General features: G+C 40.8%; 1 protein-coding gene across 1 annotated transcript in view; it reads left to right on the top strand.

The window, feature by feature from the left end:
* The window catches only part of LOC118818061 (protein unc-13 homolog C-like), a 284,943-nt gene that overhangs the window by 131,968 nt on the left and 139,031 nt on the right, over positions 1-13,944 (top strand). Inside the window, exon 15 of the mRNA XM_036585171.1 lies at positions 251-379. Within this exon, the coding sequence (XP_036441064.1) occupies positions 251-379 (129 nt within the window). The remainder of the gene's footprint in view (positions 1-250; positions 380-13,944) is intronic.

The following is a 13,944-nucleotide window of genomic DNA, read 5'->3' on the forward strand; positions in this document are numbered from 1 at the left end:
AACATTTACTTAAATAAACTTGACAGACTCAAATTTTCTTTTTGTAAATTTTTTGGTCTGTTCTTCATGAAATATTCACACAGTGGAAGGAGCAGCTGCTTTTTTTCAAATGCTGTAAAAAACAACAACAAAAGAGTGAAAAGGTTTTGATAAGCCAGTGACAAGTGATAAGAAGTGACAGTATTGGACCTGATTGTTGATGTCTCTGCAACAGCATGAGTGTGATTATGGGTCTGTGTGTGTTTCTCAGGTGCAGGAGCTGCAGAGCCCCCCCAGAGCGAGTCTGGTGGTGAAGGACTGCGTCAGAGCCTGCCTCGACTCCACTTACAAATACATCTTCGACAACTGCCATGAGCTCTACAACCAGCTACTGGACCAGGTACACACACGAACTACAGAGAGAGTGGGTGTGTGTGCGGGTGTGTGTGTGTGGGTTGGGGGGGGGTATAAATTCTGCTTCAGAGTATAAATTCTGCATTACATACACCATCATATTGTAGCAATGTGTACAACTACAGACGACATAGTGTCATTTTTTATTGATATCAATATCTATATTGAAAGTTTTGACCGATACTGATCTGATATTGACAATCTATGCTTGAGCCGATACCGATTCCAATATTAAAAGCTTAAGCTTTGGCCGATACCAATAGTGATCTGTATCAAAACATAGATTACCAGGCTGATATCAAACATAGATTACGATAACGGTAACAATATTGAAACCTTGAGCTTCAGCCAATACCAGTAGCCTACAGATCCCATATTGTAACTTTGAGCATTGATCGAGAATAATAGTGATCAATATTGAGATCTTTAGAATCAGCCAAGGCTAATACTGAAATTAAAACCTTGAACTTTGGCTGAGACTTTTACCGATACCTACTGATATCAAAATCTTGAGCTTTAGCCAATAATTACACCAATATTGAAACTGTGTGCTTTGGCTGATATCTGCACTCATTAAGCACTTTATGAAAGACACCTCCTTTTTTCTGCACTCACTGTCCATTTTATCAGCTCCACTGACCATATAGGAGCACTCTGTAGTTCTACAGTTACAGACTGTAGTCCATCTGTTTCTCTGATACTTTGTTACTCTGTTCTTCAATGGTCAGGACCCCCACAGAGCAGGTATTATTAGGGTGGTGGGTCATTCTCACTGATGTGGTGGTGGCGTGTTAGTGTGTGTTGTGCTGGTGCAAGTGGATCAGACACAGCAGTGCTGCTGGAGTTTTAAACTCTGTGTCCACTCACTGTCCACTCTATTAGACAGTCCTACCTTGTTGGTCCTCCTTGTAGATGTAAAGTCAGACGATAGCTCATCTGTTGCTGCACAGTTTGTCCTGATGATCCTCTAGTCCTTCATCAGTGGTCACAGGGAGCTGTTTGCTAGATATTTTTGGTTGGTGGACTATTGTCAGTGTTTAAAAACTTCAGCAGCACTGCTGTGCCTGATCCACTCGTACCAGCACAACATACACTTGCACACTACTACTGTGCTGAGATTGACCCATAACCCAAATAATACCTGCTCTGTGGGGGTCCTGACGAACTGTTTTGGTCTTGAAGAACAATGAGTGTGGACACAAGGTAGACAAAGTGGGTGTTCCCAATAAAGTGCTCAGTGAGTGTATATTGAAACCTTGAGCACTGACTTGCAGTATTGATACTGAAACATTACTGGTAGCGATATTGACACCTCACTGACACCGATATTGGCCGATATAGATAGCGATCGATATTAAAGGCGTTAGTGTCAGATGATAATGATAACCATGTTGAAACCTTGAGTATTGGCCTAAGCTTTGAAATGGGCAATTTTAATTGAAGCACATCACTTAAGATGATGATATAAAAGCAGCCTTTAATGCTGACACTACTCACTCACTGTATTAACCTCACAGAAAGGACCACACAGTGTGAGTGAGTTCTGTTTCAGCATAGATTTGTAGATTTGGTTCACATGCATTCTTTCTGCTTATAACGGCTCGTTACTGATACCTGTTATCAAACCAGTAGCTCCACTTATGACCACCATGATTGGATTTGTGTGTTGTAATCAGTGTATTGAATGAAGGGCACTGACCCGTGATCAGTTTCTGATCACTAAAGCCTCTCTGATCTCTCCCCTTACATCAGCTCTGACAACGCGATTTAACACTCTGTACACACACACACGCACACACACATACACACACTTAAACACATCAAACGCAGTTACACAAATGCAAATACACACACACACACACACACACACACACACACACACACACACCTTTATACCCACTCTCTGTATTGATTCACCGTGTTCTGTTGGCCACTGCGTACTGCACAAACGCCCTGAGCTGCTTTACTGCCCACTACAACAAATGACATCATCATTCGTGCGGAAATCATAAAGCTACCATAAAGCTGCTGTCTCTTTATTTGATTTCTTTCTCCCCTGAGCTGTTTTCCTCCTTCAGCACAGTGTCCTCCTCCTCTAATCTGTTCACAGGCTCCTGTTGTTTATTGCGGTATAAGCACAAAATATGTGTACTTTACCAAAAGAATGAGAGGGAAACGTCCTTCAGAGAAACAAGAGGTGACGCTTTATTTTGAGTGGTCTTTTTTAGATGAAACAAACACTCAGTAACATGTCAAAAGACTCAGTAACATGTCAAAAACATATGAGGGTTAGGATTAGGTTTTTGGGTTGAGGTCAGTGGTGGACGAAGTACACAAACCATGTACTTGAGTTAAAGTAGAGACACCCAAAGTAAAATATTACTGCAGTAAAAGTAGAAGTTCCTCCCTTTAGACCTCCACTTGAGTAAAAGTACAAAAGTATTTGCCTTCAAATGTACTTAAGTATCAAAAGTAAAAGTACTAAAAGATTAATTATGACTTTAATGTCCTATTACCATTTTTGTAACACGACTCGCTTTATAAACTCATTTTAGGTGAAAATACTCTAGTGTCACTCTAGCAACACCAATATTTCAATAAAATGTCATTAATTAGTCCGTCACTGATGTCTATTAATATTATCGAAAGCACAAAACACTGAAGGCAAACAATTTTCATTAGGTAGAACCAAATGACTACGAAATAACCTTTTGTGAACAAGCAAAGTTTCGGTTTAAGATTTATTTGCAACTTAGTTTGAATAAAAGTTAGTTTAAATTTAAACAAGTTTAAATTTAATAAAAACTTCCTTTAAACTCAGATTCACAAATGAGTTTCCTTTACTAAACTGCATCTGTAGGTCTCTGTTCATAAACATAAACTAGCCAAAACACATTTACTATAAAGTGAAATAATGTTTGTATAAATTCAGAAAAAAGAAACACGTCAGTCACAACTGCATATGAGTACATATTTCTATATTGTGGTCTATTTACACAAAGTTTGGGTTAGAGTCAGGAGTTTCTTCCATCATTTATGTTGAATAGACTCTCCCAAACTTTTATGCTGTTGCACAGACGTTGAACCGTATGCTTGCACTGGGTAGCTACATCCAACAGGTCAAAACAAGCTCAAAACAAAGTGCGCGCTGGGCCCTGATTGGTCGTGCTGCTTCACGCTTCTTTGATTTTGACATTAAGTTTTTATACACACATAAACCAAAAGGAACGACAGATTTTGCATAATGTAGAGGAGTAAAAAGTGATATTTGACTCTGAAATGTAGTGGAGTGAAGGTAAAGTCACCAAAAATGGAAATACTTCAGTAAAGTACAGATACACGAAAAAACTACATTTACATTTACTTCGTTACTGTCCACCACTGGTTGAGCTTAAGGTTAGGGTTAGGATTAGGGCCAGGGTGAAGGTTAGGTTTTGGATAAGGTTAGTTTTTGCGTAATGGAAGTAACTTATTAATAAAACATCTACTTAATGTAACTGACATATCAACAGAATATCTGCAAAATATTTACTTCAGCGTATTCAGGTGCTTCAGTACTGCTACTTCACTGATATGTTGTTGATATGTTACTGATAATCTGTTAAGAGTTTAATTATCACCTACAAAGCACCACTGCAAATAAAATGTTACCAAACAAAGTGAAGTAAACAATTTTAATGACAAACTGAAGAGCAACAATACATGCATGGGCACTAGTCAAAGAGAGTATATCAAAAACATGCATGAGTCAAAGCCAATACAGCAAACAGTCTGAAATAGCCGAAAGGGAATCCAGAAACGGGAATGTAACCGAGGAAAAGGTCATAAACACAGATAGGACAAACAGGAAAAGGAACACGGTTCAGTACGGGTTAGGTTGACAATATTTCACAGTGAGCATGAATAGTCAGGGGACATGGATCTGGGAAGCTGTCTGTGATTGGCCGAGTCCATGGTGTGAGTGTCCAGAGAAACACGGGAACTGTAGTGCATGGTTGACGGCAGCAGGGCGGACACTCGGAAGCATGACATCTTGCTGCCATTTTTACGATGCAATGAAAGAACGCTTTACCCTTTGTGGTGCTATTAAAAAAAATAAAAAAGGTTCTGTATAGAACCATATACAACACATTCTCCATAGATCTGAAGAACCATTTCACCATCCAAAGAACCATTTAAGCACAGAATCGTTCTGTAAATAACTCATGGTTCTAAATAGCAAGATACCTTTACTCAAGAACCTTTGAAGGAGCATCTTTTTAAAGCATGTATAAAATTAGCATTTCTGAGGTTTTTGTCAGACCTAAAGAGGCTCTGTGGTCAGAAACTGACCACTAATGAAGGACTAGAGCAGCTGTGCCCACAACATAAAAGTATCAGTTCCTTTGCAAAATGTATGTATTAATAATTTATCTATTTATTTTATTTTACTAGAGGACCCTTGAAGAACCATCTTGTGTAGAAAACAGTTGCTTAGTTAGATACAGATTCATTAACTGATAGTTCAAGTGTCTAATTGTTAATATTAGCGACGCAGGCTCATAACAACAGTATGTTCAATGGTTATGTGTGAAACTGGCTGGGAAATGTTTGAAGTAGTCCACTACAGACATTCAGTGCCATGCTAGATAACGGTACTAGGTTATAGGCTATTAAAGATAAAGATGAAGTTGTCCGCCAGGCGAAGAGGAGGTTGTTATTTGCTCACTGGGAAAATATTGTGTGGACCACTGGGCTAGAAGATGGCTCAACAGATGGGCTACAGTCTCTAAGTGTACACCAGCTATGTGGAGCGGAGTTTCTAATAAAGTGGCCGACTGAGAGTGTTCTGCACGCTGCACATGTCCGCACACTCTCGCACACTGTTGTTCATTCCCATGCAAGCGTATATACACACATACACACACACACACGCAACAATGTCTTCATCTACTTTCAAAAGAAGCCACAAAATAATCACGCAACGTGTGAAAACAGCCTCAGTAGAGAAAGAAAATGAGTGCAGGAATCCGTACACCCTCACGCTTCCCATTTGCATGTGAATGTTCTATTGTCTGCCCTCGTCCCTGAGTCTCCCTGATACACCCATACACTCCACATCTTCACACACACACACACCCTTTGAGCCGTCGAGGGAAGAAAGCCAACGAGAGTCTAATCTCTCAACCTGGGATTCACACTGGAGAATCAGCTCCATTCATTTTTTTCACAAGCGTGATTAAGAGACACTCCACATCAGACCCCAGAGAACAGAATTAAAAATGTAGATTAAAAAGATCTTTTTGTTTTCAGATTATAAGACCATCCAAGATAAATATACTGAATAAAATGCTACTTTGAATTGCGTGATTCAAATGTGTACACTGTATGCAAATGAAATGTATATAGTTATGTCTGTTCATCTTATCTATGAAACATACATACATACATACATACATACATCATCTAAACCGCTTATCCTTCTGGGTCGCGGTGGGGTGCTGGAGCCTATCCCAGCTGTCATTGGGCGGAAGGCAGGATACACCCTGGACAGGTCGCCAGTCCATCGCAGGGCATCTATGAAACAGCACTGTAAAAAATTAAAGTCAGCTCAGCTTAAAATGATAAGATAACTTTTCTTAGCTTTTTTAAGTTAATGCAGTGAGTGCGTTTACATGCATTTAATAATCTGATATCTGCAGAAAATCTGATTTTGTCAGTAATCCAATCAACGTGTTTACATGGACTTTAGTAATCAGATCATGAGAAAACTCTTGGTTTACATGAGTCAGATAGTAATCAGATATCTGCTCTACTGCCAGCCAATAAACTCACAGAAGAAGACGTGACGTAAATGTAATGTAAAACTCAAACTTACTGCATCTTTTTTTTTTTTAACTTCGAGCCGCTTTACCGGAAAATATGAACATACATCATCTAGAAGGTGAAGAATATTTAAATACTTCATGTCGTCAAGAATGTATTTGGTTTCAAAACCAAATCCAAAGGTGTTTTGTTGCGTCTTGTGGCAACGCTGCTTACTTATTTCCGGTACCGTGATCTGTTTTCACACATGCGCAGACTGAGAAATGTGAAAGAAATCAGAGTAAGAGTTCACATGCACTGATAAATCTGATTACCGAGCTAAAATCCAGCTCTCTTTATCGAATTTCTTGATCGGATTTCTAGACCTTACTCTGATCTAAGAAATCAGAGTGTGCTGTTTACATGACCATTTCAGTAATCAGATAACTGCAGAAATCCCATTATGATTGGATTATTGAGTTCATGTAAACACACTCAGGGAGTGTCCCAATACCTAGTGAGCGCTCTTAGTAGCCACTGTCTACATAGGCAGCTGTCTAAGTAGGCAGCATTCCAACCGTCATCTCACCTTATAAGACAGCTAAATGAGATGCTCTAGTTAGGCAGTGATGGCATCACCACTGGTTTTAGAATGTTAGCCAGAAAGTTTGTTAGCCAGCTGGCTATTCAAAACAATAGCCTGAGGCCTCAGAATCCCCTAGCATACATGCTAATGGAAAGGTGTTTCAAAAACTGTAAAATAATCCCTCACAGACCTAAATTACAGAAGTCAGGAGCGGCCATGAGGTAGTTATAATTTTCTGGATTGTTATTTTGAGATAACAAGTTAAGTATCTTTTTAGATTGTTATCTTGAAATATCGAGTTACTTATCTTGTTGTCTTAAGATAACAACCCAGAAAATTATAGCAACAGCTCATGGCCTTTCCAGACTTCTGTACTAAATTGCAAACTATAGGCTATTTGTGCAGCTTTGTGGCAAGAAAACAAATTAATTACCACAGAAAATCAGAATGACTTATATTTGAAGATGACTTCACCACTTGCTGGGCTGCTCGCTGCACTTCTGCACGGCATCTTTGAGCAAAAGTTGACCGTGTTGTATCGCGGGATTGTCTTAGCGGCCAAGGAAACATCCGATGCTGTCTCGATATTCAGCCAAAATATGATACCTCAGTAGGCAGCATATTTGAGGTATCTAAGAATTGAGACAGCCATCTTGTCAGGGAGCGCGTATTATGCGGTAAAATGTCTATGTAGAGATCTCACTAGGTTTTGAGACACACCCTCAGTGTGAGGACACTGGAGTTCACCCAACTCAAACTTCGTAGTTTAGTCAAAGGTAAACTAACATTAACTGACAAAGGTTAACCTAATTTACCTAATTTACCCACCAGCTGGGGCTTTTTCCATGATGCATTCCCATCAGCCATTTCTCCTCTACGGCTCCTGCTAATGAATGGCTGTGGCATCACTGGGATTCGAACTCGCTATGTGCTGGCACTGGAGTTAATGCTCAAACCTTTTTCTGGGGGCCCCTACACTCTTTCTTCAGGGGTTCATTAAAAGCAAATGGTTCCATTTAGAACTATGAGTTCCATATGAAACCATTTGCCTGCTTAAATGGTTCTTTGCATGGTGAAATCGGTCTTCAGATTGATATAGAAAGTGTTGTATATGGTTCTGTATAGCACCAAAAAGGGTTCTTCTATTGTTACTAGCTTGACACTGTGACAGTAGAAGAATCTTTTTGATGCTACATAGAAACATTTTCAAAAAGGTTCTTTATAGAACTGTGTACAACACATTTTTCATCAATCTGAATAACCATTTCACTATGCAAAGAACCCTTTCAGCATGCAAATGGTTCTAGTAGAACCATATACCTTAACTAAAGAACCTTTCAAGAACCATCTATTAAGAGTGCAAAATAAAAGTAAAATATTCATCCCCATAACTCTGTTATCAGAGAACCAGGACTCTCTGTGTGTGACTCTACGTTGAGCTGCTAGTGAGCAGTGAGTGGTGAAAGAGGAGGGGTGAGAACCCCCTGCTGTGAAAAACAATTCACACCTCTCAACAAAGACGCACTTCCATCAAAATATATTTCAGTGTTAGTGAATAAAAAATTCATAGTCAAACTGAGGGCCCTCCAGACCCCCAGGTTAAAAATGCATTTTTCAGAATTTGCTACTGTGAAGGGCGGGTGATGTAACTGATCCATTTGATATGGAACATTCACACATTGTGAAGCAAATGTAAGAAATAAATACAGAAAAATAGAAAAATGAAAACAGAAAATAGTAAATAGGTTTTCTTCTGACAGCAGTAAAATGCAGGATCGGATATGTGCTGTAGACATGTGTAGCAGAATGTGGAGAGAGAGAGAGAGAGAGAGAGAGAGAGAGAGAGCTCTTAGCTTTGGACTCCCGGAAGCTGAATATTTTTAATGGTGGAAAACAAAATCCCCCTCAACTCTTTTCTCTTTTTTTATCTGTTTCTTTTTTCTGATCACAGCATCCAAACACTGTAATCGCTCGCTCACATGATGTCAAAACATGCATTTCCCAATAAGAATTATTTTTACTCTCTCTCTCTTCCTCCCTCTCATGTATAATCAGAACGCTGAGCAGATATAAATATCATTCTTATGTAAAGGAAGCAGCCCATTAAACACTGTGATATTTACATCAGCCTGAGAGTGAGAGTAAGAGAGAGAGAGAGAGATTCAGAGAGAAGGGAAGAGAAAAAGAGGGTGAGGGAAAAGAGGAGAGAATGGGGAGGGAGAGAAATAAAGACTAAGAAAAAGAGAGAGAAAAGAAGGAAAGAAAAACATACAAAGAAAGAAACTAGCAGGAAAGAAAGATGCAGAGAAGCTAGAGAAAGAAGAGAGACAGTGAGTAAAGAAATAAAAAATAGATAGATAGATAGATAGATAGATAGATAGATAGATAGACAAATAGATAGATGTAGATGCCAAGAAGCTAGAGAAAGGAGAGAGACAGATAGAAAAGAGAGAGAAGGCATGAGAGAAAGGGTGAGACAGAGTGGACGTTGATGGTTTTTCTGCTGTCAGTAGCAATGAGAGAAGCTCAGTGGACGTCTGTATGGCGGCCCTCTATTAAACATGGGTTACGGTCACGTTCTCTCGCTTCTGGGCTCTGATTGGAAAGCATCCAAAAAATAAAGCAGTGTGCTCATCTTAGCAGCTCCTTTGTTTCAGATCCCGTGGGGATGGTCGTAATTACGCAGCTTCAATAAAACAGGATGATTTGTGTAATTACTGCATTACACACACATCATTTAAAAACACAGCACCGTCCGCTGGGTGATCATCCAGAGCGCTCTCAGCACGGAGCCAATCAGCACCAGCCGAGTGAATCCTCCACCTGCTCCAATCAGCACAGACGCTGGAGAGCTCCGTCGCTTTCTGTCAGCCGGCAAGCGCCTCTCTCCACATAGTCAACAGGATGGTCCCCCACATGACCCATCCTCAACTCACTTAGCTCAGAAGCTTCGTCGCATTGAGCCCTTGGCACACCAGACCGGGATTTTTCAACAAACACGGACCAAAGTGTTGAGATGGTGCAGCACCTGCACTGTGAAAGAGGAAAAAATCCAGGAAAAATGCTGTTAAAAAGCTCATATCATCACACATTTAATTTTTCTTCTTATTTTTTTTAAATGTAGTGTGGAAAGATTCCAAAAGTACATATGCACTCACCAGTCCATATAGTCTAGATGTGGAGTCTAAACTGCAAAAACACGTATTGGGATGATATTTAATGTCTTTGTGTCACAAAAACCAACACACTTACATATATCCGCCTATTCAGCCTGTAGCAGTTTAGCCCCGCTTACTCACACTGAAGTTATAAGGAGTGTTTCATCCTGGACTGCTTTTTGAGGTGCAACACAAGGCAGCCAATTAGAATGGAGATGTTTGACATATATTAGTCTTAAAGGCACAGTAACATAATAAAGCAATAAGCCATGAGAGGCTGTGTGTTACTGCAGTTTTATCACAGGGAAGGGTGTTCTTAGGCACAACGCAAAGTGGAGTAAGACGGGTATTCCGCAAAGAAATGTAGTTCTTTTAGAGTATGGTATTGTTGCCAAGCAACCACGGACTACTGAATGAGGAGAACACTCGGTCGCCCATCGCTGTATATTCCGGTTATTTCATGAACTTTTTACCTTTTTGTCGTATAACGGTGAGCATACGATAACACAGCACTGTTTAATGCACAAACTGTCGCTTTATAGGTACTTTTTGGTCACCAAATTACCACCGCAAGTTTTATTTAGCACCAATCCAGCGGCTCCCTCTTCTCACACTGGGGCTGAATCTCAAACGGTTCCCTGCTCCCTACATAGTGCGCTACATAGGAATTTAAATACTGGATCCTGCAGCCCAACAGAGCAAAATACAGCTGAGAAATAGTCATTTGGGATTCAGACACATTTATACTCGATAAGTGATGCACTGTTGGGCTGTAGACACTGGAATTTCTAAACTAGCACACTATTTAAGAAGTACGGAGCCATTTGGGATTCAGCCTGGCTTTGAGTTCTGACTGAAACATGGGCATTTAAAGTGTGTAAGACATTCAAGTGACATTCTTTAGTCTTTATACTGCCGGTTTACAGTTAATCATACCGTAAGTACTTTAATTCAAGCCTGTGATATTAATGATGTACTTGTTTAGGCTGTTTACTATCCTTTAGCCTGTTAGCTAGCTGACCAGCCTAGCTCTAGTTCAGAGGTAAGTTGTCAGCCTCTCAGTTTAAACAGAAAACAAGTTCTTACTTCACCAGTACACTCGGTGGTCCATGCGAGCAGCGTTAGAGTTAACGATTATTCATTAACAGCACAATGGTTTTTTCGTGCTGTGGCGCAGTAATACACAGTTCAGTTGCTGTGAGGCTGTAACAGGTGTGGGTATATCGTGGATTTTACAACGGCTTTGAAGGCAGCTCAGCCAATCAAATTTTAGGTCTGGAACTATTCATTTCATAAATGTGAATTTAGAACAGGCTGTGTTTGCAGGTCAGTGTTCATATATGTAAATGTGTTGGTTTTCGTGACATCACAAAGACATTAAATGTTCTTTGCATGATTAAAGCGTTCTTCAAATTGATAGAAAATGTGTATAAATGTGCTATAGATGGTTCTATGTAGAACCTTTTTGAAAAGGCTTCTATATAGCACCCAAAAGGGTCCTTCTATTGTTACAAGCCTAACATCGCAACAATAGAAGAACAGTTTTGGGTGCTATATGGAACCACTTTCAAAAAGGTTTTATAGAGGATCATATACAACACGTTCTCCATTAATCTGAAGGACCCTTTCATGATGCAAGGAACCCTTTAATCATGCAAAGGGTTGATTGAGTGTTCATGGTTCTATATAGAATCATTTTCTTCACTAAAGAACCCTTGAATCTCTTTTAAGAGTGTATGGGCCCTTAAGTTAAAGCAGCTGTTTGAGCAGGCTCTGTTGGTCCAGCGCTGTAGCCGTGATCTCTGAGCTCCAGCCTTTTTTTGAGGCTCCTCTTTGTTTGTTTGGGTTTTGTTATTGTAGGCTAGTGGCTGATTTAGCTGAGCTCTGGAGTGGAAGTCACAGAGCGGGTTTGTTTTCTCCAGCAGCCGACCGACCGCATTGTCTGTTCTCCTCACATCTCCGCACGCGCTCGCACGCGCTCGCTCACGCTCGCTCGCGCGCTGCTCCACTCTCTTCAGATGAAATATGAGCTGCCTGGATGCAGGAGCTGCTTACATAACCCCACCACACAACACTCAAGACTGGGGGGGGGGGCTCATGCTCAGAAAGCCAAATCCTGTTAGTGAAGGACAGATCTGAAAAGAGAGAGTGGAGGACAGGAAATAGAGAGACGACATGACTGTACGGGTCCAAAAGGAAAGAAAGATAAAGAGATGGAGGAAGGCTAGAGGAGAAAGAGGACAAAACCGGAGGGCCCCAGAGCAGAGTCTACATTTATGGGGGGGCTAAAGAAAGAGAGAGAGAGAGAGAAATGTGGAAGGAAAGAAAATAGAGAATGTGTAAAGACAGAGAGAGAAAATAGGAAAAGAAAGAGAAGAGGGAATAGAAAAAGAACAGGTGAACAGACAAGGAGAATAGGAAAAGAAATAGAGGAAGAGTAGAAAGAGAGAAGGAACAGAAAATGAGAGCGGATAAAGAGAGAGAGATAATGGGGAAAGACAAAAGGAATAAAAAGAAGTAAATACTGACAGAGAGGAGAGAGAGAATAGAGAAAGAAGGGGTGAATAGACAGAAGATAACGAAATAGAGAGAGAGAGAGGGGAACAGAGTGAAGGTGTGAAGAGAGAATGAATGGTAGACAGAGAGAATGGAAAGAAGGAGAGAGAAAGGGAATGAAGAGAGTGGGAGAATAGAGAGAGAGAGAAGGGGGAAAGAAGGTGAATGAAGAGAGCATGGGGAAATAGAAATGGAGAAGGGGAATGAAGAGAGCAGGGGAATAGAGAGAGAGAAAGAAGGCAAATGAAGAGAGTGGGAAATAGAGATGGGGTATGGAGAGAGAGAAAATGAGTGAACAGAGAAAGTAGAGGAATAGAAAGAGGGAAAGAAGGGGTATGGAGAGAGAAAAGGTGAATAGAGAAAGGTAAAGAAAGGAAAAAGAAAGAAGGATGAATAGAGAGAGAGGGAATATATACAGAGAGAGAAGGGTGAACGGAGAGATGACGGGAATAAAGAGAAGGGGAACAGACAGAGAGAGAAGGGAGAGAGAGAAGTGGGAATAGAGTAGAGGGAATGAAAGGTAGGGTAGAGAGAGATGATGAAAAGGAGAAAGAGAGAAGAGGGGACGAAAGATGGTTAGAGAGAGAGAATTGGAACAGGAGAGAGAGAGAAGGTAGAGAAAGAGAGAGAGGGGGAAATAGAGGCGTCTTGTTTGTAGTAGGCTGAAGAGAGTGAGAGATGGGTGGAGAGAAGGAGGAGAGAGAGCAGTACAGACAGTGTGAGCAGAGGGAGTGTTTGTGTAGATCTGCTCTGGTGGGTGTGAGAGAGGGAGGGAGTGTGCTCTGCTCATCTGTGTTGATGGAGGTGTGGTTGGTTTGGGAGCAGAGACGCCGTCGTTACCCGCTGAGAGAAAGTGAACCGAGGGAGTGAAGTACAGACAGAGGTCTGGATCAGTCCATTCCGCAGACGGACGAGTCCAGTACTGATTTTTCAAGATCTAAACAGAGAGGTTCAGAGTGGTTTGGTGTGAAATGGTTTTGATGTCTTTACAGTGGTGGTGATAGGAACCAGGGGTCGCCATGACTACAACACAAATATAGACATTTTATTTACTATCCAAAAGCTTCTATATGGAATGTTGATGATGGTACAATTACAGATGCTCCGAAATGGGAATTTCGAGAATGTCTTTCTCTCTCCCCGTCCTGTCCCATATCTTTCTCAGTCTGTTTCTCTTCATTGGCACTTCCCTCTCTCTCTCTCTCTCTCTCTCTCTCTCTCTCTCTCTCTCCCTTTCTTTACTTTCTCTTACTCTCCCCGTCCTCTCTCTCCCTCTCTCTCTTTCCTTTCCATTCTCTTCCTCCCTCCTCTCCCTCTCTCTCTTTTCTCCGAGTCTCTCTTGCTGTCTCTCCCACTCTCACACATCCTGTCTCCTCTCTCTTTTTCTTCCCTTACTCTCTCTTTCCCTTATCTTTCTCACTCTAGTTCTTAATCTTTCCTTTTTTTCTCTTCTTCTCTTACCTTCAC

Source organism: Colossoma macropomum, unplaced genomic scaffold, assembly GCF_904425465.1.
Source record: "Colossoma macropomum unplaced genomic scaffold, Colossoma_macropomum, whole genome shotgun sequence".
Taxonomy (NCBI): domain Eukaryota; kingdom Metazoa; phylum Chordata; class Actinopteri; order Characiformes; family Serrasalmidae; genus Colossoma; species Colossoma macropomum.